The sequence below is a fragment of the Lathyrus oleraceus genome, chromosome 5 (genome assembly GCF_024323335.1).
Source record: "Lathyrus oleraceus cultivar Zhongwan6 chromosome 5, CAAS_Psat_ZW6_1.0, whole genome shotgun sequence".
Classification (NCBI taxonomy): Eukaryota; Viridiplantae; Streptophyta; class Magnoliopsida; order Fabales; family Fabaceae; genus Lathyrus; species Lathyrus oleraceus.
Window position 1 is genome coordinate 32692461 of NC_066583.1, and position 24707 is coordinate 32717167.

At 32.7% G+C, this 24707-nt stretch overlaps 1 protein-coding gene across 5 annotated transcripts; it reads left to right on the plus strand.

Annotated features, from left to right (window-relative positions):
- Positions 1 to 2170: 2170 nt before the first annotated feature.
- On the plus strand, positions 2171 to 13426 carry LOC127084516 (kinesin-like protein KIN-6). Of its 5 annotated transcripts, XM_051024977.1 has the most exons (28): positions 2171 to 2825; positions 2919 to 3103; positions 3946 to 4069; positions 4154 to 4248; positions 4843 to 4978; positions 5272 to 5337; positions 5524 to 5586; positions 5750 to 5800; positions 5950 to 6032; positions 6128 to 6269; positions 6977 to 7019; positions 7101 to 7255; positions 7401 to 7589; positions 8078 to 8184; positions 8270 to 8345; positions 8933 to 9027; positions 9128 to 9203; positions 9818 to 9924; positions 10091 to 10148; positions 10392 to 10498; positions 10707 to 10838; positions 11004 to 11135; positions 11242 to 11299; positions 11716 to 11801; positions 11897 to 11972; positions 12456 to 12592; positions 12678 to 12756; positions 12891 to 13426. In XM_051024977.1, the coding sequence occupies exons 1-28, from the start codon at positions 2283 to 2285 to the stop codon at positions 12999 to 13001; spliced, it is 3312 nt and encodes a 1103-aa protein (XP_050880934.1). In that variant the 5' UTR covers positions 2171 to 2282; the 3' UTR covers positions 13002 to 13426. The 5 variants fall into 5 exon arrangements, with proteins under 5 accessions (XP_050880934.1, XP_050880938.1, XP_050880937.1 ...); XM_051024981.1 differs by lacking the exons at positions 10707 to 10838; positions 11004 to 11135; XM_051024980.1 differs by lacking the exons at positions 10091 to 10148; positions 10392 to 10498.
- Positions 13427 to 24707: the final 11281 nt, after the last annotated feature.

The following is a 24707-nucleotide window of genomic DNA, read 5'->3' on the forward strand; positions in this document are numbered from 1 at the left end:
AAACTTATCACGTAGATCTGCTCTGATACCACTTGTTGGAATTAAATCAATAATAATTAATCACATAGAGATGTTCTACATATTATGTCATATACTTTAGTGCGGAATAAAATAGATAATACGAACATCTATATAATTACAGGATCTACGACATGTTAGTATATGAGAGAAGAGATTGCATGAATACTTGGATCTATTGAAAAAGTTTTTTTTGTATGATAATTTTGAAAGTTAGAAGACAAACAACGAACATATTTTGAAAGTTAGAAGACAAACCACGAACATCTGATGATTGATATGATTTTTCCTCAACCGATACTCCTAATGCCTTGAATACTCTTCAAATGAGGAGAAGAGATAAATTACTTGTGTATGGTATATTGGAGACCATAACCTATATATAGAATGATGGTCAATTAGGGTTCCCATTATTCTGAAATGGATCACCTGATCTCCACTCATATTTGAGTCCATATCTAATTAATTATTACTTAATAAAAATTTAAATATATTTTTAAATTTATTTGACCACTTAACCAATTAAGACTCTTAATTTGATAAATAGCTAATATAATTAAAAAATATATATCCACATAATAATTATTAGAATATAATAATTAAATAATATTTAAATTATAAAATATTTCAACATGATCTTCCTTTAACATTCTTATAATTAGTAATTTATAATACTATCATACACAATTATTATAAGAGTCTAGATACATATATTTTAAATGATATTTTAAAATGGATAAAAAATACTCACAACCTAATTTATTCAAATAAAAAATTCAATATAACTTTTTTATTTTAATATTAAGTGATCAAAATAAACTTTAAAATTAAGTTAAAAAACAAATAAATAAATTATAGGGCTTATAAATATCAAATTAATAACTATATAAATTAATAGAAATTATTAATAATTAATAATGATATATGTTGACCAAAAATAACCATTTTTTCTTGAATTTGTTTTTAAAATAACCACTATTTTCAAATTAAATACCGAAATAACCATATTTTAAAACTAACCACTTTTCAAACAAAAAAAGAGAGCATGCGCCACAGGCAGTGACGCAAGCATGTTTTTTGCACTAAGGCGCCAATCCTAATGGCGCATGCATTCATGATCAATTAGGAGATAGATTTGAAATGATGAAAGTTCATCCAGTACCAATCCATACATCATGAACAAGATGGACACAAGTCATCAAATTAATCAAAGGAAAAAGAAAGAGATGAAGAAGAGTGACACAAGAGAAGTTACACCCAAATTGGACAAAAAATTGGATAAAGTCATCATCAAAATCAATCATCCATTTTGGTGGATTAGAGTTTTCACCCCACCAACACCCAAGATCCATTGAGTTTAATGAGACTTAAAGTCAAAATCATCATGATTCAAGTCCAACAAAAGTTCATAAGAGTCACATCAAAAGACCACTTAATATATCTAAATTTATAATGAGGGTCAAAAATCACTCCAAATAGAGAAATTGATTGATGTTCTTTTCCTCTCCCCAATATTTATCGTACTAACGCTTCATCTCATATCCTTCTGAGGCTAAATCAGAGTTCAAGTTCTTAGATGCTTCTTGAAGCTCACCAAAAACAAAAGATAACTTATGGAAAGTAGTGTGCAATGTTTTTTTGCACTAAGACGTAAATCCTAATGGCGCATGCATGCACATGATATAATAAGAGCAAACGCCACTACTAATGATGCGTGATTTGTTTTTTTCCCCTAAAATCATTTATTAAAGGAGACACCAGGAGGAGTGACACATACATGCAAAAGACTATTGAACATATGGTAGGAGGAGTGACACATACAAACAATATTGATTAAAAGCAATAGATAGTGACGTCAGGAGGAGTGACACATGCATCTAATATTAGCGTTTTGCATGCATGCGCCATAGACAGTGACATCTTAGTGCAAAAAAACATGCACGCGCCACAGACAGCGGCGCATGCTCTTGCCGTATAATTTTTTTTTGTTTGAAAAATAATTAATTTAATAAATAATTTGAAAATGTAATTATTTTAATATTTAATTTAAAAATAATGATTATTTAATTTTTTTTTTCTTTGTTCACATTTGACAAAGGTTTAAAAAAACAAAAAAAACTCCATATATAAAATTTGAAGGGTGTAAAAAGCAGAACCATTTCAAATTCTCGCTAGTGCTGAATCGTAACGTCATTTTTCTTCCCCAAAAATTCAAAACCCCAGCATTTCCGCCATTTCCTGCTAGACTAGTCGCCATTTCCGCCATGTCTACGACGAAGAAGGACAACAGCAACTTAAAATCGTGCCCTTTCACCGTCACCGTTCGCCGGAACCCTCCCCGGCGAGCTCGTGCTACTCCTTCCCACGGAATTGCACCGTTTCCCAACGAAGAAATTTTGTCCGAGCAAGTATCACACATTCCATCAGCAACGTCAGAGGACGAGATTCTGAAAAATCCATCATCATCCGAGAATGAGAATCCGATAAACCCAACTGCATCGGAGAACGAGAATCTGATAAATCCAACTACATCGGAGGAGAACGAGAATCTGAAAGTTTTTCTCAGAATCCGTCCATCTCAACCTCCAAATCAAGCTCAGCGCGTGAGAGCCAAAACCGCGTGGCCGAAAAAGCAAACGAAGAATGTAACTAACAATTTGAAGAAGAAAAGCTCCTCTTCGTGCATATCCATGAACGATTCACAGTCAGTGACGTTATTAGTTCCTTCGGATTTGCAAGATGCGAAGAGAGTAAAATCAGAAACATACGGTGGTTTCAGTCACGTTTTTCCTTCCGATTCCTCTCAGGTAGTGATAACGTTTCTTTATCGTTTATTGCGTCATTCACGGTTTTTTCACTTTCAGTTTCAGCTAACAATGTGATGTATTTGTCTGTTTCAGTTGGAAGTTTACGAGAGAATGGTGAAACCTATGGTGGATGAGTTTATGAAGGGTAAAAGTGGAATGTTGGCTGCATTAGGTCCCAGTGGGTCTGGGAAGACTCACACGGTTTTCGGAACCCCGAGGGACCCTGGAATGGTGCCTCTTGTCCTACGCCATATTTTCAAGGAGACTGAGGCTTCTAGGTATTCTTGTGCATTTCAATTCACCGTTGTTCTTATATATACATTAGCTGCATTTGATTAACCTATGCATCTGACTTCAAGTTTTTCTTTGTTCATTGGGTGCACTTTATTAGTTTTAGTCTATTATTGCACTGACATTTTCAAAATCAGTTATGGAAATTATTTGTATCAAGTGAGTCCTTCATTTATTTAGACCTAGTGTAGATTAGCTTTTTAGCTTTTTAGAGCTTATAAGTTAATATAAATTTATGTTTCCTTTCCATGAAAGTCTTTTACAAGTTTATGAATGTTTATAGACTGTAGAGTAGTCAAGTGAAAGAGTTTCTAGGAAATTTGAGATGCAGAAAGAAATTTCAACTTACAGAAGAAGTCGTTTTTGAAAAAAGTCTAGTTAATGCTAGATTCTTTTGATAATTTATTTTCTTTAAGTGCTTTTTCAGTAAGTTTATCTTAGCCGGTACGTTGTAAATCAAATGCACCACTAAGCCTAAGTTAAGCTGTAGTGTGCTGTTATTACTTGGATATACATTGTATTTGGATATGTTGATGTGTAATCAAACCTTACATTTGAGTGTTTGAGAAGAGCTGATATAATTGATAAAATATGCTGGATTATATTTCTAGAAAGAGTTGCCGAGGGGTTACTCCTTCTTCTTGAAGTTTAGGAAGCATCGTACATGGAGAAAATGTAACTCAAGTGATTTTTATATGTTTAACTGTTCTCAGTAATGACAATGAACATGACAGCATAGTGACATTTGCAACTGTGTATGTGTTTGATCATTTATTTATGTTGTTTAACTGAATGAAATGTCAATTTCATCCCTTGGCACGACTCACAGATCCTATTACGTAGCTATATTCGAGATATATACTGAACGGGGAAAATCAGAAAAACTGTTTGATTTATTACCAGATGGCAGTGAACTAAGTATGCAGCAATCCACCATAAAAGGCCAGAAAGAGGTTTAATGCTAGATCTGTTTATTTCCCTAGATGTGTTTGATGTTGTTGGTATTTTATTTTGACTTCCTGCATTTATGTAAACAGGTTCTCATCTCTAATGCTGAACAGGCAGAATCCTTGATAGCACAAGCTGTGATAAAACGTGCAACTGCAATGACAAATACCAACTGTCAGTCTAGGTGGGTTATAAAATGGGAATTTATGAATGTTTTCTCCTTACCTAAAGGATAATCCTTTTGTTGTTTGATTAATGATTCTTCCAGTAGAAAGTCTTAAATACTGTAACTTTATAAAGAGGTTGTTTGAAGTATGTGATGATTTTTCGCTTGAGAGTACCTCTACTAATGAACTAACTAGGAGGCTTGTGCTACAATTAAAATATATGTGACATTTTTTAGTAGTTGCAGCATGTAAGCGATTGTTCTGTATTTAGACCCTAGTACTTGGTTTGCTCTTTGCTACTCATAAGGCTTCATTTCTTCCAAAAAATGGATAGAAAAGGTAAGTAAAAAGAGAAGAAATTATCTACCTTGATATGCTGCTCAGCATATTTTGAATAAATCTATGGTAAATAGTTGCTGGTTTTGGTAAGTTTTCTTATAGAAATCACAATTTTTTTGGGTACCTTTCGCTACATATTATACATCTAATCTTTTTATGATGAGTAAGGTCTGATTCTTTGGTGCCTTTCTCTAATAATTAATATACTATGCATACAGCTTTTCTTTTTTATGATCATTAAGGTCTGATTCCTTCTTTGTTTGTACCTGTAGCCGGTCACAGTGCATCATAAACATTCGCGACGTTCCTAAAAAAGGTAAAGGAGTGGTCAATTCTAAGTCAAGCAATGCTGTTTTGACTATCATTGACCTTGCTGGAGCTGAAAGAGAAAAAAGAACAGGAAATCAGGTTTTCATTCTCTTTTTCCATTATGAGACTACCAAACTTGGTTTGAGCATTTGATGTGTTGAACTTTAGGATGCACTATGTGATCAAAAAGTAATCTCAATTCTAGGAGAATTGTGCACAAAATTTTGATACATGGCTAGATGTCATAATTTCTTAATCTCATAAACAAGATTGATTACACTTGTAATTGGATTGATGATCCATGCAGAGGACCCACGTAAAGGAATAATATTTTATTGTTATTTTAAATCATCTACTTTTACCCTCATCTCAATTTTTCTGTGATGTTGTAGGGGACAAGATTGGTTGAAAGCAATTTTATCAACAACACGTTGATGGTGTTTGGCTTATGTTTAAGAGTATGTAGGCCATGCTTCAAATTACGAATTCAAGTCATAATGCCTTTGATTACTAGAACTTAGTTGCTTTTTGCACTGCATTTGAAGTTTGAGAATTGTTTGATTTTTTTTCTTCTCTCGTTCAGTTCCGCCTTAACCTTCTATAGATGGCTCTTATTTTGTGTATGCTACTAATTTTTTTTTCAGTCTTTATTGGAGCACCAAAAAAATCCCAAGAAACAATTGCAGAAGCACTTCCAAAATTCTATGGTATTGGTTTTACTATAATTATATTTTGTTGCTGGGTTGACTTTTGTCTTTGTCACTATCTCTTATAAGCCAACTTTCTAATTTGTTTTATCATAATCTTTCTAACTTTGAAGTTTGTAATGGGAAAGGGTTACAAGTTTAAGTCTGTCTACCACTATTGCAGTTAACAAGGTATCTGCGAGATTATTTGGAGGGCAAGAAGCGCATGACCTTGGTATGTAGATACTACTTTGCCATATGGGAGTTTTTCTTTTTCATGAGAATCACATGCCTTTCTGATGTATATTTGAGTTTATTTTTCCAAATATATTAATCTTGCCAATAACTCCTAATATTAACTTTACTTTTTAACTCTGTTTGCAGCTTTTAACAGCAAAGTCAGGAGAGGATGATTATCTCGATACGTCTCACCTACTTAGACAAGCTTCTCCTTACATGCAAATCAAGTAAAATTCTTCATTTTCATCTTCACATATAATCTAACTTGAATCCCATATTTACCCAAGATTGATTTCTAAGTATCTCTGTCCATTCTTGTTAGGTATAATGAAGTTGAACCATCAATAAATATGGTTCCCAAAAAAAGGCATCACCAAGCTTCTTCCATAATTGATTGTGCAAAGCAATCACCTTCATTAGCACATTTAAAGAGAATGAAACTCGTTGGTGAACATGCTGTGCAGGTTCACTTTCACTTCCTATCTTGTTTATAGTTCTAATTTTTCATTTAAATGTTTCATGCATGAATTGCTATATGACCATATAGCATTAATATTCTTTATATTGCAAATGGATGTAATATTGGCTTGCATTTGATTACTCTTAGCATAAGCTATTGGCTTGCATTTGATTACTCTTAGCATAAGCTATTTGCTGTATGAGCGAGTAGTGAGCTCTTATAAATTTATGGTGTCAAAAAGACAATTCACAAGTGTGTACTGCGAGAAGTATGCATGAAGGATATAAGGGAATTTCTATTTAAACTTTGATAATTAAAGATGTCTTCTTAGTAATTAGAAAGACAAGCAATCCATTTATTTTGGAAATGAGAAATTTGGGATTTGACAACCTAACTTTGCTGAAAAGTTAGAGATACACCTTTTTCTTTGAATTTGGAAAATTAAAAGCTATGGTGCGTTTAGAAGCATAATTTGATGTATAAAAGTGAGGAAACTATCACACTTAACTAAAAGTAAATAGTAATTCATTCATAACATGGTGTTGTCTTCATGATAAGTAATTATAAACTTTTGATATGGACTGTTGCTATTCAATAATCGATTTATTCTTGGAAAATTAAACTTTACAAATTGGCTATCTTCATATTAATTTGTGTGACAATAGTTTAGTATGTACCATTGGTAAATCCCTAACGTTTCTTTTTCTTCAGAATGCTGAAAAGAGTGTTGAAGAATGTGACACTTCGAAGAAAGGTCATTTTAGACATTTAAAAATTGTGCTAAACTTATTTGTTCTGTTTTTTTCCTGCTATTTTGACTATGATTTTATGACAGATACTTCAACAGTGTCTAAATTCGATGATAGCAGTTCTGTCCCTTTAAAGTCAGAATGCAATAGCCATGCCGAGAGTGAAAGAAGTCAGATTATAATGAGGAATTTTGCAAGAGTTCTATGGAATGTATTGAAGGAATCTAATTCCAAATTAAAGGTAATGTTTTTTTTTTTTTTGCCTTCAATCACTAATTTCAAGACAGTAGTTTATTTTTTTCTCATTCGTTATGGTTATTTGTACAATGCTGTCCATACATAATCAAATTATAGGCATATCATATTTACACTTTTTTTACAATCAGGCTGCGGAAAGTGAAATACTCGGTCTCAAGGAAATCATAGGATATGAAAAGGAAAAAAATCTAGAGTTGGAAACGCAGCTGAATGCCTTCAGGGCTGCCTGTACGTGTTGCGGAGGAGGAAATGGAAAAACCAATATTGAAGATTGTTCATTAGTTGATCTTGATCACCGGCATAATTTGGACCAAGAGGTTGAGTATTGCACTCATATATTCATGTTTTCTTGTCTAAAGGTCATTGATGATTCAGTTGATGCAACTTAAATGCTCATTAATCTTTATACTTATTAGTTGGCCAACCTGTACAATAACTCCTAATATCGTCTGACATATAGTTATAGTTACTGCTTGAATTTGGTTTTAATGTTCTTAAATTGATTAAAGTAAAGGTTGTGTTACTAGAGGCATCCCGTCCAATGTGTCAGCTGACACATTTGTCTTATGTATTGAAGTGCGTCACGAACTCCTGTTTTCCTAACATATTGTTATTGCTGAATTTTGAGGTCCAACGTCTTGATTGTTTATAAATTTTGACTCATCTAATGTCTGACATATTTCACATTTGTGTTTTGTGCTCGTTTATAAGAAATGGTTCACCAACTTGTTTATCCTTAAAAAGTGCATTGAACTTCTGATTGCATTATTATTATTTATATTGTCTGGCTATCCACTATTTCCAGGAATTTAACGCAGAGTCATCATCATTTGAGCCGAGACTTGATCAGTCAGATGCTGAGCATATGCCTTGTTCTACATGTTCAGAGCTAGATTATGAAAAATCAGACAGGTCTTGTGATTACTGATCTTCCACTTGTGATTCTGGTTTAAAATTCCTATTCTTTCCGTAATTCTTGCTTGGTGTGATAATACAGGAAACTCTCCATCTCATTGTCAAAGTCAGGGCATCATAATGCTTTGGAGGTTGATGCTATGGACAAAATGCCTTGTGTGAGTTGACTTTCCATTTGCTGATTGTTAGAATTAGTCACATATTTATATCCTTAGCTGTACTATGTTGCTGATTGAGAACAAATTAAGCATTCAATCAATTTAGCATTCAATGTGTTTATTGTAATTACATTATTAATACAAGTGAGGTGTGCTGTTTTAGACACAATTAGAAATTCCACAAATAAATCAGTCTAATTGAACTTTATTTATTAGTCCATTGAGGGGAGATTGCTGGTTAATCGAGTTCATATCTTGCATTTCAAATATAAGTTAAGCTTTGAGAGCACTTAATTGACAGAGTCGGTGGGATGTAAAATTAATTGAACTAGTGGCAATTAGTTATTGCTGGGTTTTGGGGTTTAATTTTTTGATACCATGTAAACTTTGGCTTCAATAGGTTAATAAAACTGTTATACTCGTTTAAGCATCCCATCTAATATCTGAATTGACATAATTGTGTTTTTTCATTTCGTAAGAAATGGTTCGCCGGCTAGTTTGTTCTTCAAAATGCAGTATCAACTTACATATTTCATTCAGCTTGCAGTATCCAATTTACATTTTATTTGCGTGTCCATTCCTTCCAGGAAATATTTCATTCAGAGTCATCACTTGAGCCGTCTAATGAAGAGCATATGCTTGGTTCTACCTGCAGGGCCTTAGAACCTGAAAAATCAGATGGGTTAGTTTTGTGACTAATGGACTCCCACACGTGATCCCTGTTTTTTTTTATTAGGGCTTTGGTGTGTGTTCCTTAATTCATGTCTGGTGTGATAATTCAGGGAAGTCCCAGGATCGTTATCAAACTCAGGAATTCATAAGGCTTTTGAAGTTAATGCTGTGAGGACCGTACCTAATGTGAGTGGACTTTCCATATGTTTATAAAATGAATCAATCTGCTTAAACTTTATTTATTGCTTCATTAAAGGAGAAATTGGATTTTAATCAAGTTCCAATCTTGTCAGTGCAATTGTAAACTAAGCTTGAGGGTAGGTGTGCATTTAATTTGCAGTTTTATGTCATGAAATTTAATTATAGTGGTTGCCTGCCGAGTTCACTTAAACCTGATAAATATTAATCGCTAACTTGTTTCTCGAATTCCTATTCTCCTTTGACATATAGTTATTGCTGGGTTTCAAAGTTTAATGTCATGATTGCATGTATATTTGTCTTCAATAGATAAATAAAACTATTATGCTAGTTGAGGTATCCCGTCTAAAGTCTGAACTGCCATAATTTTGTTTTTCTGTGCTTTCATGAGAAATGGCTTACCAACTAGTTTTTCCTTTAAGTGCACTTGAGCTGAACATTACATTATATATATATATATATATATATATATATATATATATATATATATATATATATATATATATATATATATATATATATATATATATATATATATATATATATATATATATGTGTGTGTGTGTGTGTGTGAGAGGTATTTGATTATCCATTCTTTTCAGGAAACTTTCAATGCAGAGTCACCATATAAGCCTATAATTGACCAGTTAGCTGAAGAACATATGCTTGGTTCTACCTGTATGAAGTTAGACTCAGAAATATCAGATAGGTTAATATTGTAACTAATAATCTTATTATTATTATTATTATTATTATTATTATTATTATTATTATTATTATTATTATTATTATTATTATTATTATTATTTATTTATTTTTCTTGGCTTTGGACAAATATGTCTGCTGCTTACTTCCCGTATGATATAATAATGTAGGGAAGTCTCAGTCTCTTCATCAAAGCCTGGGCATGATAATTCTTTGGAGGTTGACGCTGTGAGTTGACTTTCCATCTGCTTTAACATATTACTTTGTTTAAAGGATAAATTGTGTTCAATAGATAAATAAAACTGTTATCCTAGTTGAGGCATCCTACCTAATGTCTGAACCGCCATAATTTAGTTTTACTGTGCTTTCATGAGAAATGGCTTACCAACTAGTTTTTCCTTTAAGTGTACGTGAGCAGAACATTACATTATATATATGTGTGTTAGGTATTTGATTATCCATTCTTTTCAGGAAACGTTCAATGCAGAGTCACCATCTAAGCCTATAATTGACCAGTTGGGTGAAGAGCATATGCTTGGTTCTACCTGTTTGAAGTCAGACTCAGAAATATCAGACAGGTTAGTCTTGTAACTGATAATCTTCTGCATGTTATTATTATTCTTATTAATATTATTGTTATTATCATTATTATAATAATAATAGTAATAATAATAATAATAATTATTATTATTATCATTATTATTATTATTATTATTATTATTTATTTTTCCTGGCTTTGAACAAATATGTCTGTTGCTTACTTCCCGCTTGGTTGGTATAATGTAGGGAAGTCTCAGTCTCTTCATCAAAGCCTGTGCTTGATAATTCTTTGGAGGTTGATGTTGGAATTGACCGGTTGGGTGAAGAGCAGATGCTTGGTTCTAACTGTACGAAATTAGACTCTGAAATATCAGATAGGTTAGTCTTGTAATTAATAGTCTTCTGCATGTTATTATTACTATTATTATTATTATTATCATTACTATTATTATTATTATTATTATTATTATTATTAGTATTTATTTATTTTCTTGGCTTTGAACAAGTATGTTTGTTGCTTACTTCCTGCTTGGTATAATGTAGAGAAGTCTCGGTCTCTTCATCAAAGCCTGTGCATGATAATTCTTTGGAGGTTGATGCTGGAATTGACCAGTTGGGTGAAGAGCAGATGCTTGGTTCTAACTGTACGGAATTAGACTATGAAATATCAGATAGGTTAGTCTTGTAGCTAATAATCTTCTGCATGTTATTATTATTATTATTATTTATTTGGCTTTGAACAAATATGTCTGTTGCTTAATTCCCGCATGGTATAATGTAGGGAAGTCTCAGTCTCTTCATCAAAGCCTGTGCATGATAATTCTTTGGAGGTTGACACTGTGAGTTAACTTTCCATCTGGTTTAACATATTACTTTGTTCTTTGAAGGATAAATTGTAGTTGAATTCAAGTCTGAGTTAATAAACTAAGTTTGAGAGTAAGCGTCCATTTATTTAGTTTAGGAAGTCTGACTGAAATGAAATAAATTCAATTATTAACTTTTGGTAAGTTTAAGTTAGCATGAACCTATTAATTGGCACACCTGTTTCCTTAACTTACTCTCGCTGTACAATAGTTATTGCTGGTTTTTGGGTTTAGTAGCTTGTTAATAAATTAAAACGAAAACTGATATGCTACATGAGGCATTCATCCACTAGTTTGTTCTTCAAAAAGCCTCAGACTGTAAATAAAGTTTTTGAAAGATTCAAATTGTTAAAATTATATGTTCATTATTTGCTCATCCATATTCATTCCAGGAAACATTTCAACCACAGACATCATCTGAGCCTATGACTGGTCCTGGCAGACAGTTAGATTCGGAAAAATCAAATAGTTTAGTCTTGTGAGTAATACTTGAGCGTGATTCATGCTCTGTTTTTCTTAGTTTTTAGTATTTATGGCTGTGTTCCTTATTTCCTGCTTGGTGTAATGCATTAGGGGCGTTTTGGCCTCCTCATCAAAACCAGGGGATCATAAGGATTCGGTAATCGAAGCTAAGAGCAAGATTCTGAGTGTGAGTAGACTTTCCATTTGCTAATATGTACACATACTTTTTCTTGCATCTTTATAATTTATATTCAGATAGTTATTTGAGGAAATTAAAATTAAGAGATAATGTGTTTATGTATTACAAATCACCAACTGTACAAAAATTTTATGCCATTGGAAAAGCTCTAGCCCATCTTTATCTTTTACTTAACTTTCATGCATGACTTGGGTCATTGGGATGGGGAAAGCTGAGAATGGATTCTGTCTTGGAGAACAAAAAATTGTTTTAACAAAGATGCTGATAATTGATTGCCATCTTTTATAGAAGCTAAGTTGTTAGCCAAAGATTCAAGAGCCTTTTAATAACATGAATGAAAAATAAGTTTGTGAAATCCTTCTATCCATCTGCTTACTGCTTCACATAATAATTACTGTTCATGTTACCATGCTAAGCCTACAGGAAGTTTGTTTCTGCTTTCCTCTTTCATCTTGTTAAGTCACATTTCAGGAATTGTTAGATTCTTCGCTGTCAACAAAAGACGGCATTTTGGATCCTTCATTGCCCAAAAATGTCTTATCTACTGAAACCCAGAAAGATAAAGGAGTCAGTAATTCCTCCCTCAAGCCGCCTCCTAGGTCGAAAAGGTGGGCGGTTTTTTTATCGTAAAAAGTACTGAAGTGGTGTTTTTCCTTCCATACTTACCAGTTATGGTTTTTATGTTGAAATCAGGACACTTATGCCTTCCTCATCCATGTTATCAAGAAACTTGAGCACCTTTGATCTTTTTGACGAATCTGAGAAATTAAAGGTACTAAATAATACTTAATTTTTTTTTTGGATCTATGATCTTTGCAGTACATCTGCCTTTACGGAATTGAATGTTGCCGCTTCAATAGAAAAACACGTGATGTTAAGTATTAACAGTATCTATCTGGTTTGCAGGAGAACAGGGGCACAAGGAAGTTAGGTGCACGCGATGATCCTAAAAGATCAAATGGAAGTATCTCTCTGCTCCACATGCTCCATGGTAGAAAAGGAAATATTCGTCACTAGGGTAGCCACCAAACCCTCCTTGAAGAAAATGCAAAAATGTTATGCTTTGGACAAGGGATAGATGTCTTTACTTCCTCTGTGGTTGGTTACGACATTTCGTTTTGGAGAATATCTTATGCCTTAGCTACATGCTTTGGTTATTTGAATTTAATAGTTTATGCAAACAATTGTTTACTTATTTGTAAGCAATGCTTTGGTTATTTGAATTTAATAGTTTCTGCAAACAATTGTTTACTTATTAATTAGTAAGCAATGCTGCAGTTGTAGTGGCCTAGCAGAAATGTTACTGCTGCAGTTTTACCTTTTATGCAAGTAATTCTGCATTTTTAGTGGCATAGCAGAAAGTGTTACAACTGTAGATGGATTATATAAATACACGACCTCCTAACATAGAAATGAAATCTCCTTCTATTCGTTTCAAGTCACTTTCAAGTCTCCTTCTATTCGTTTCAAGTCACTTTTAGTTATTAGTTACTTTTGGGATTATTATAGGGTCTAGTCTTTATAAAATTATCGTGCAAGTAGTTTTAGTCTGCTGTTATTTTATATTTTTGATTGATTTTTGGCTAGCATGTTTAGAATATACAATTACAAAATTAAAGTAATCTCACTCTAGCAACAACATACTATTAAGTCAACATCATTAGAGCTCAAATTAAAGAATGCCAGAAGGCCAACTCTAATTCTAGATCACGAACCAAGATACCTCACTAATTCAAAAATGACTAATTTCATAGGTAAAATTGAATCCCAACTCAATGACTTTAAATTTCGTAGGTAAAATTAAATCTTAACTCATAGGCTAATATTAAATGGAAGGAAATCTCCCTAAAACTGAGACTGCTATCAGATAAGAGCCCTTCACATGTTATAGGAGTATTTATCTTGCCACATCCATATTATATTTTCTACATCTCAAAATTTTAATATTCCTAAATATCCTTGTTAATATTTACACTTTAAATTTTATTTTTTCTCTCATAATTTTCATTTTTTTAAACATACAAAAACGAAATTTCTGATAGTTGTCTTAAAATTTTGATACGTCATTTTTTGCATTTTCTAAAATTCACGCATTTATACTGGAAATCTGGAAAAATCCAGAAAAAAATAGCGAAAATTTAGAAAATTATGGTACAAATACTGAAAATTCTCAAAATATCAGGAAAAAACAAAAATTACTGGAAATTTCGAATATATTTGAAATTTTCGATAGCAGAGCAGAAATTTTAAAAAATGTTTTATCTGTGTGGTCTAGAGCCGGTAGAGTCATCTATCGATTTGTGTAGTGATTGTACGCAGCTCTTCATCACAGACAAAATATATTTTCTATGTAACAAGTTTAAATTAAATATTTTCTCGCCCTTATATGATATTGATAGTATACTTTTTTTCTTATGTAAATGAAATATATTTGAGTCCCGATCTCAAGTATTAGTCTATGCATAAAATATTGACAAACAACATGGTATTATAGTTGTGACTATTCATTATGATACTGCAAATGACCAACGAGGTAGGAAAAATAAATTGATTTTGGATTGTGAGAGAGGAGAACATTATAAAAGGAAGAATACACCTGAAAATGATAAATCCTCATAGGACACTTATAGTATGAAAGTGAAATATCCTTTTAGGCTGAGACCTGCGCTGAGTGGTAGCGATTGGAAGATGATGGTTAGGTGTGAGTTTCATAATCATAAACTATCTAAGGATTTAGATGACTAAGACATATTAGGTCGTCTAAAAGTTCATGAGAAACAGTTTGTTAATGAAACAACGAAGTACAACATGGCTCCATTGTACATAGTTTATGCATTAAAAGACAAAGATCTAGGAAACCTCATTAGTGTTACCCAGGTGTATAAAGCTAGAGCTACGTACGATGCGAGCAAGAGAGGTTCATTGACGGAAATGCAAATGTTGTTAAGTCTTATTCATAGAGAAAAATATATGTGTTGGACAAAAAATATGGAAGAATCAAATGTTGTTGTTGATATCTTCTGGACCCATCCTGATTCAGTGAAGTTGTTGAATATGTTTCACTTGGTGTTGATTTTTTACTATATATACAAGACAAATATGTAATGTGAATCATGATCATACTTTGATATCATTTCAACGTACTTTGATTTATCATATTTTTGATTATTGGCATCGTGATCATACAGGTACCAGCTACCACTGCTTGAGATTGTTGGTGTTACGTCAATAAAATTGTTGTTTTCGGTAGGATTTGCCTATTTGGAGCATGAAAGGGAGAAAGACTTCAAATGAGCATTGGAGAAGCTCAAAGAGTTGTTCTCTTCTGAGAAATTGCTACCGAATATTGTGGTGACGGACCGAGAACTTGCATTGATGAATGCAATTGAAGTCATGTTTCCAAATTTAACTCATGTCAATCTTAGCATGAAATATAATTAGTATGTTAAATCATAAAGACATGAGCATATGCCATTGATCTATGGAACAACATCATGTATGCTAATAGAGAAATTAAGTTTGTCGCACACTTGGAGCACTTTGAGATTGTTTGTGTTGATATTCCTTTGTTTGTAAAGTATATGATTTAAACATGGTTGAAACCTTATAAAGAAAGGTTTGTTGTTGCTTGGACTAACATAGTCACTCATTTAGAGAACATAACAACGAATAGGACGGAGTCTGCTCATTGGAGACTAAAAAACATGTTGACTACAAGCCGAAGGGATTCATGCCGGAGTTGGGATGTTGTGAAAACCATGTTGAAGTTGTAGCTTGGTTCAATCAGTGTCTCGTTCCAAAAAAGTATTGCCAATATTGAGCATCGATATAACACTCCATTCTATACCAACTTGCACAGTTTTGTTTTAAGGCAGTGTATACACCATATAGGGAAGGAACTAGAAAGGGTAAAATTTGTTGGTACAAGCAAAAATGCTTGTGGTTGCTTTATTAGAACAACATATGGTTACCTTGTGTGTGTCAACTTTCCGGTTTCTAAATACAAGGAAAACATGTTTTTTTGGAAGAAATTACACATTGAAGAGCATGATGTCAATCATGAAGATAGTGGTACAAAGTTGGATTTAGAAGTAGAGTGTGAAAAGTTGAATATATATTTCAATTATTTGGATATTGTAGGCAAGATGGTGTTGGAAAAAAGGTTAGGGAACTAACACATCCATCCACAACTTTGATGTGTCCATTTTCGGTCAAGTATAAGCCCCGAAAAGGGGAATTAAAAAGAGCAGAAAGGGTGAAGAGAGTGATGTGCATCGTGATCCTTCATAGTGGGAGTATGATGAAGGCTCGTGTGGGAGTCAGATTACAAAGAGATCATGCACGAAACCAACAAGAAGTCAACCATCAAGTCTGCTAGGTCAAAGTCAACCTTCATAGTGAGAGTATGATGAAGGCTCGTATGAATACAAGAAGTCAACCATCAAGTCTTCGAGACATATTTACTTGTCTCAATTTCCTAGTTTCTTGCATTCATACACTGATGACATTGTTGATGTGGGTGACGATGGAAGTCGTAGTTTTCAAGCTTAGGGCGAAGAGTCATGGTCATTGGTTCAGACGCAGTTAGTTACTTAAGTTCATCAACACCCTAAATTGTTTTATAATTTGTTATATGACACAGTCTCTAAAGTTAGAAATGCCTTAAAAGTAGAACACTTGGGTGTGCATGGTCAAGATAAATGGATGACGATTCCTGATATGGGTTACCCTAGTGCTTGTAGGTATAATGCCTTATTTGTCTCCATGTCAAAAAGACTTAACATATCCTTTTTCCCTCTTACATTATCTCCACCTATGTATACGAGCATGCATACAATCATCGCTGTTGGTTTTGTCAATGACAATCATTGGGTTCGGGTAAAATTGAAACCTGATAGTTCATTACCACATGTCACATACCATTGGAGACAGAATTGTACTGAAGATGCAAAAGCATAGGAATCAACATATGCAAGACGAATTAGGCACTGAGAAGATGAAGTTAGGAAGTCACCTAAATAGTTATGTAATCTTGTATATATAACAACTTTTGTGGTAAATATGTATCTATTATATGTGATGAATTTTTAATCGAACCATTTATGGAGACGGTTGTGTCAAAAAATTGAAAATTCATGTTTATGATAATTTTGGGGTCATACCAGAAATTTGACAATTTTGAAATTTCTGGTATTTCGGAAATTTAAAATTTTCGGGATTTTTAAACATTTTACACAAAATTCATGATTTCCGATATATATTCACCGGGAATTTTGAAAATTCTGGTATATTTCATTCAAAAATTTGAAATTTATGGTACATGTCTTACGAGAGTGGTAAAATCCAATAAATTCATAAAATTTCTGATATCCACTTCAAATTTCTGATACGAAACTGGAAATTTCAATTTTTTTACAAGGGTATCAAGATAAATTTGCTCAAATGGGGGGGGGGGGGTATCAAGTTAAATGCTTCATTTATAGAGGTTGTGTTTGTCAAGAGAAAGCAATAGTTTTAGAGAAAGCCCATCTTTTCAAATAAGGGGCAGAACCTTGTTGAAATCAGGGGAAATGAGCCTATCTTTTTCAAATAAGGGGCATAAACCTATTTAGACAAGGGGAAAGGTTTCCATAAAATAATGTTGGTTAAATCAGAGAAGAATAAGTTGTCTTGACAGAGTACACCTCATCCTTACTAAGAGACCACCACCTAATATCATCCTCAAGACAACATTTAAAACTTTCAATGGACGAAACCAAGCTATTTAAAAGCCTTCCTAAAATTGAGACTGCTCTCACATGAGAGCCCTTCAAATTCCCTAATAACATGACATTAAGAGAAGTTGTCCCTGCCAACTGCCAAGAGAAGACAATAACCTTAGACAAATCCCATCTTTTTCAAATAAGGGGCATAACCCTATCGAAATCAGGGTAAATGTTTCCATAAAGTAAAGTTGGTCAAATTAGAGAAGAATAATTTGTCTTGACAAAGTACATCTCATCCTTACCAAGCGACCACCACAAAGTATCATCCTCCACCTAGCATCTAAAACTCTCAATGGACGAAACCAAACTACTCAAAAGCTTGAGTTCCCAAACAAACAAATACCCCTCTTCCACTGTAAGACCAAAATCAATATATTATTAACCATATAATGTGAATTATTTGTTAAATCAAATATGATTAAGAAACCTTTCAAAAATGTTGAAAGAAATACAAATCTACTTTATCTTGTACATTCAGATTTGTGTGAATTTAACGACATGTTAATCCGTGGGAGAAATTGATATGTTATTACATTCATCAAAGATTCTTCTAGATACACACATGTATATATTTTGAAGCATAAATATGACGTTTCTAATGCATTTAAAATTTACAAAGCAGAAGTGAAAAATCAATTCAGTAAAAGTATCAAAGTCCTTAGGAGTGATAGGGACGGTGAATAATTTTCTACTGAATTTGATGCATTTTATAAAGGACATGGCATTATACATGAATGTTTCGCACCTCACACACCATAAATAGCCGAGAGAAAGAATCGAACATAACAAGAGATGATGAATGTGATGTTATTGCATTCTGAATTATGATTCAATTTGTGGGGTGAAACCTTATTGTCCGCTTGCCACATAATTAACAGAATTCCTTTAAAGAAAACATGTATTACTCCATATGAGGTATGGAAAGGCAGAGCATAAAATAATGGTTACTTTAGAGTGCGGGGGTGCGTGGCCTACTATAAAAACATGGATCCTAAAAGAACTAAATTGGGTCATCGAGGGATAAAACGCGAATTTGTAGGATATGCACTAAACAGTAAAACATATAGATATTTAAACTTATAGTCTAACGTAATTGTAGAATCATGAGATGTATAATTTTTTGAAAATCTTATTACTAAGGATAAGGAATATGAGTTTCCTATAAATAAAGAATCTTGTGAAGAAGATTCTTCTCAGATTATAGATATATAACCTGAAAGTACTTCTCAAATTATTGAAACACAACCCGAGCCTATGATAAGCAAAAGAATCCGAAAAACAAAGGCTCTAGGACCGAATAAAATTGATCCTCGACTTATTTACTTTTATCTAGTTGAAGGAAATTGTGAGGATTATGTTCAGAGCATTCTTATTATTCTTCAAGTAGAGGATGATCCTAAAACCTATAAGGAAGCAGTGGCTTCAAGGGACTCTTCTTTTTGGAAGGACGCCATCTAAGATGAAATGGATTCAATTATGTCAAATCAAACTTGGGAACTTGTTGATTTACCAAAGGGATGAAGGTTCATTGGATGTAAGGGTGTTTAAAAAAATTATCATGGTGATGTTGCGTATCACGTACCACTATTGGAATTCTTGAGCTTCAGGAATAAGATTTCCTTCTTCTGGATGTTACGTAGCACACACCAATCCCCTTCGTATTTAGAATGTTCTTTTAGGTTCAGGATCTTCTCTGTATTCTGAGGATAACAACCTGCGCATGCAGATGCTCTACATTTGTCGTGACACAAGAGTACAAAAAACGGTAAAAAGCTCAAATGCTAGTTTCAAACAAAAATAATCAATATAGTAGTTCAAAATACTTCTTGGCACTCCCCGACAATGACATCAAAAACTTGTGTGTAAAAATTATTATAGATGTCACATGCAAGTATACATGTATGTTTTAATTGCAATAAGTGGTAATAATAAGGATATCATACCCACAGGGAGTGGAAGAAGTTTAGATTGAACTGTTGTAAGTATTCTTGTTTAAAACTAACATGAGCAGAGTAACAAATAATATTTGGAAAGTAGAAGTTTAGATTGTCCACAACACATGACTAAATGCAATAAAGTGAACGTTTGATTAAATCAAGAGAGAGAATGTTGAGCTATGAACCATTAATATGCATAGTAGCCGAAATGTGTATATGATGAGATGTGTTGTGCCTCACAAAGGCATAACGTGATCTTTATGTGTATCTCCACAACATCAAAACATGCATTAATAAGGCAAGGGAACAAATCTCTAAGTCTCACTTATAACCCTAAAATACATCTGGCTTATATTCTGAAAATCCTTTATGGTTATAACTTCTTATCTCTAAGCAAGCTAATTAAGTTAATATCTCTACCTACTTGTTTTAACCACTTTTGTTATGAAATCCACTTGTTATTGGATCTCTCACAACAACAAGATTTTATCTTTTTCTAAGTTGATCATTCAAAAAAACAAATTTATAGTACAAAAACACATAACAAAATAAGATACTAACATCACATCATTTTAACATAAAGGCAATATTCTATTAACTTCACATTGCTCAACAAATAAGGGTTTAGCTCATGGTGAGCTTAGTACAAACTAATGAACTGAAACTGATAGGGAACATACTTAAACAAAAGATGTAAAAGAAATGACAGCCTACTAGTAACTTGAAGATCTCTTGTGTTGAATAAATAACAAGTGAAGACTCCAACACGCCATCTCCCAGCAATGAGTACATGAACGGGTGAGAAGAAAAACTCTACCCTTTCTCATAAAACCTTCCACTAAATATTCTTAAATTACTACTAAGAATATTGAATTTTTTTCTTGGTATGTGTGTGTATGTAACTCCTTTCTTCAATTCCTAAGGTCAACTTTTATAGGCACAAATGTGGATGTGAAAGATGGAAGGCCTCAGATCATGGGCTTTTTATGTAAACAAGGTTAAACCATATTTTAAATCAGCATATTCCATTTTTTCTTCCATTCTTCATGGTCCCCACCATACCATTTATTTGTCTCTTTGTGCAATTAATCTTATCCATTTGATTTGATATTTCTTCCAAGCACAAATCTGCCATGCAAGCCCTAGAAATATGCATTCCTTATGCTCTTAGCCATTATCTTCTTATAAACTTCAGTAAAATTTCCATTTTCCTTTCAGCTCTCTCTCTTCCAGACCCTGTCTAGATCAGTCACGCCTCATCTTGCCTTAAATTGCCTTGAAATTCAATAACAAACACATGAAAACTACAAAAGGAGCACCTATTATGCTCCAAACAAAATAAGCTAAAAACATTAAAACTTAATAAATAATCATTAAATTCATCACATAAACATAAATGAAATGGGATAATAATAACACACTAAAAGTGGATTATCAATAAGGACGATTCGAGGGTTGTGTATAACGGAGCTCTCATATTCAAGGAAGAAAATTATGTGTATTAGAAAGAATGCATGTATGTACACTTTATATAAGTTGATAAAATGTTTTGGGTTTTTATCGAGGATGATCCTTTTGTCCCCAAAAGTATTGTCAATAGCGTTTTGATTAATATAAGAAAGCCTCTTATGATTCGAAAGCAAGAGATATACTAATTTATTTCTTGTGTTAATGTGTATTTCTCGATTTCATATTTGATCTTCAATTTTTAATGAGAGAGATAAAAACTTCGAGCAATCTATAGTTAACACTTTGCACAGGAGTATGAACTCTTCCATATGGAACCCGAAGAATATGTGGCTTTCATACATATGTGGTTCTCCATATAATCTATAAGATAGAAAATTTGGAAAGGACTTTATCTAATCAATATTGTGCTAACAAAATATTAAGGTATATGCACAGACAATGACAATCAAAGGTGACTTCTATAAAATAATCCAATGATCTTAAATCACTAGACATATATAAACTTTTTCGAAAGCTTATCGAGCACATACAAGAGTTAAAAAGACTCGAAGAAAATTGAGCAAATGTGAAAAGAAATATAATGAGAAAATAGAAGCATCTCTTTGATGAGCTCCACTTCCAAGGGAAAGTTAGAGGAAAATGAATATAGTAGTGATAAATACTCTTTAAAAGAAGAAGATATGATTTTGTTTGTTACAAGCTAAAAAAAACTCATAAAGAGAAACAATATAAATCATTCGGATGAAAACTTAGTAAATCTTAGAAAAGCTAACCCACTAAGGAAATAGGAAGATAGAAATCAAGAATAAAGGCAAGTGATCTGCTTTAAATGTTGTAAAATCAGACACTACAAAAATGATTGTCCAAGTTTGACAAAACACAAAAGCAAACAACAATCTAAAATTCTAAGAGTCAAGGAAAGAAAATGTAAAACATACCTTGTTTGGGAAGAAGGTGAAGTTACCTCATCTTTCGATACAAGTTTAGATGAAGAAGTAGCTAATTTTAGTTTGATGGTGTGACATAAGCGAAGAGACTTGTAAGTAAGTAATTCAGAATTATATTCTTTACCTTCTTATAATGAGTTGTCTGGAGCTTTTAATAAAATACATGTTGAAGTCTTAAATTTCTTAAAAAAAATATCCTTCCAAAATAAAAATATTTTAAAATTTGAGGAAGAAGCCTTAAAACTAGGCATGACAACATAACCTGTATCCACGGGTACCCACCCGAATCCGCCCCAAAGTTGATGGGGAAAAACCTGCTTTGACTGAGTTTGAGTTTGGGTTTTCCCCGATTATAAAATATGGGGAATGGTCAGGTAATGGGGACACTAGTACCCACCCCGAACCCGCCCCCGAACCCGCCCGGCTTATTTCATTATGTACATTATTATTTATTTTTGATGATTTAGAATATTAAATAAGTGGCAAATATTTTAATATTTTGATTTGTATTAATTATTTAAAATATTTAAAATACATGTATGGAGTTTTTTCTAGATTGTTTTATTTTATTATTTGTAATGTAATTTGATTTTAAAATAAATAAATATTTCTATTAAAAAAATTGATTTTAATAAATGGATGGTGGATGTAGTCGAGTGTGATACTTGTCCTAATTTAAAATTTAAAATTGATAACTTATAAGAAAAATTAACACATCTTAATAAATAACCTAATATTACTTCTATGAGTTTAAGTGATAAAGGGAAAAGTTTTACAAAATCTAATAAGAAAAATGTATATGTCACTAATAAAAATAGAAATAATATTTATCCTAGAATGATTATTTATTGTTGTAAAAACGATCATATATGTCCTGGTGTCACACGAGGAATGTTGAAGTTCTGAGTGGTCTCATGAAATGAGTACTTAAAGACCCTAAGACTAACCCATAAAAACCTAACTCCAATTGAATACCTATGTTACTTCACTAATATCTAGTGCAAGAATATTTGAGAATAACAAATAGGACAAGTGTTCATAGTTAGTGGATCCTCAAGACAAGTGAAAAAATATGTATCCAATCATATTTGATTCTATGTGTGATCCTAATGATTTTGTGCCATCTATTATATAACAATTTTCTTGTGCATAAAGTTATGTAATAGATCATCTTAATTGGTATGATCGTTGCAATTTCTAAATCTTCTTATTTCCATATTTGATTTATCTTAATTATGAGTTTGTCTAATATGTTGATGTGTGATCATTTTATTTTACTTTATGTGATCATTTGATTATTTTATATGTATATATAATATCACATTGCATCATGATCATTCATTATTTTCATTTACATCAAAATTATTTTTCATCTAGATAAAAATAATTTTTCATATGCATAAAAACAATTTTTTAGTCAACATTAAATTCTTTATCTTTATCTCATTAAATTTTTTTCATTAATTTTTTTCTAATGAAAACTTAATTTTTTCTATTTTGATTTGTTTGATTCAAGTCCCAAAAAATCTTGATTCTATTCAAAAAGTTTTTTGGCTTTGTGACTCGAGTCACAAAACCATTGATTTAGAGTCAAACAACATTTTGTAAAATATCATTTCACTATTGGATGTGTGATTCGAGTCAAATGTATTAGAAGTAATTCATATTTATTAGTTGTACTATTTTCTTAGCCCCTAAGTTTGTTAGAGGGTATTTTAGTATTTTATCCTATTCTAGTAACCCTAGTTTTAGCTTATAAATAGGGTGGCAATCATTGTAACTTTTATCATGTTTTGTAGCCGTCATTCTCTTAATAGAATATTTCCGTTCATCATTCATTCTACCTTTGCACCAACAATTGGTATCTAGAGCTCCGGTTCGGATTCATTGGAAAACACGGGAAACACGAGTGAACGTGAGGTCTTGTGTGTTTGATTTTGATTCTTAGATTCGTGTTGAATCTTGAACAAAATCTGATCAGAATTTTAATTCTGTGGGTTGGGAAACACTATGTGAGAAATCTGAGTGTACTGTGCAAGGTAGAAAGATGAACGGAAACGGCAACATGAACACCAAACTTCCAGTATTTGACGGTAAAAACTGGAATCGTTGGATGATCCAAATGCGTGTACTGTTCGGTGCTCAAGATATTCTAGATCTTGTCACTGATGGTTATGTTCCGGTAGCAGCAGATGCGACGGATGAACAGAAAAACGCGCAGAAGGAAGTAAGGAAGAAGGATCAGAAAGCATTGTTCTTCATTCATCAATGTGTTGATGTAAATGTGTTTGAGAAGATTGCAGATTCAACGACAACAAAGGCTGCGTGGGACACACTGGTTAGATGTTATGGTGGTGACACATCAGTGAAGAAGGTGAAGCTTCAGTCCTTGAGAAAGCAATATGAGAATCTCAACATGAAGAATAATGAGAAAGTTTCTGAATACATCTCCAAAGTGATTCTGATCACTAATGAGATGAAAGCGTGTGGAGAAACTCTTTCTGAAGAAACAATCATGGAGAAGGTATTGAGATCCCTTACCTCTCAATTTGATTACATTGTGGTAGCAATAGAACATTCCAAAGATCTGAGCACCATGAGAAT

Excerpts from the sequence above, each read along its gene's own strand:
- LOC127084516 (XM_051024977.1), top strand. The coding sequence starts at position 2,283 with ATGTCTACGACGAAGAAGGACAACAGCAACTTAAAATCGTGCCCTTTC. Across the intron at positions 10,839-11,003 it reads GACTCTGAAATATCAGATAG|AGAAGTCTCGGTCTCTTCAT; the intron begins GTTAGTCTTGTA and ends GGTATAATGTAG. Across the intron at positions 12,593-12,677 it reads CCGCCTCCTAGGTCGAAAAG|GACACTTATGCCTTCCTCAT; the intron begins GTGGGCGGTTTT and ends TGTTGAAATCAG.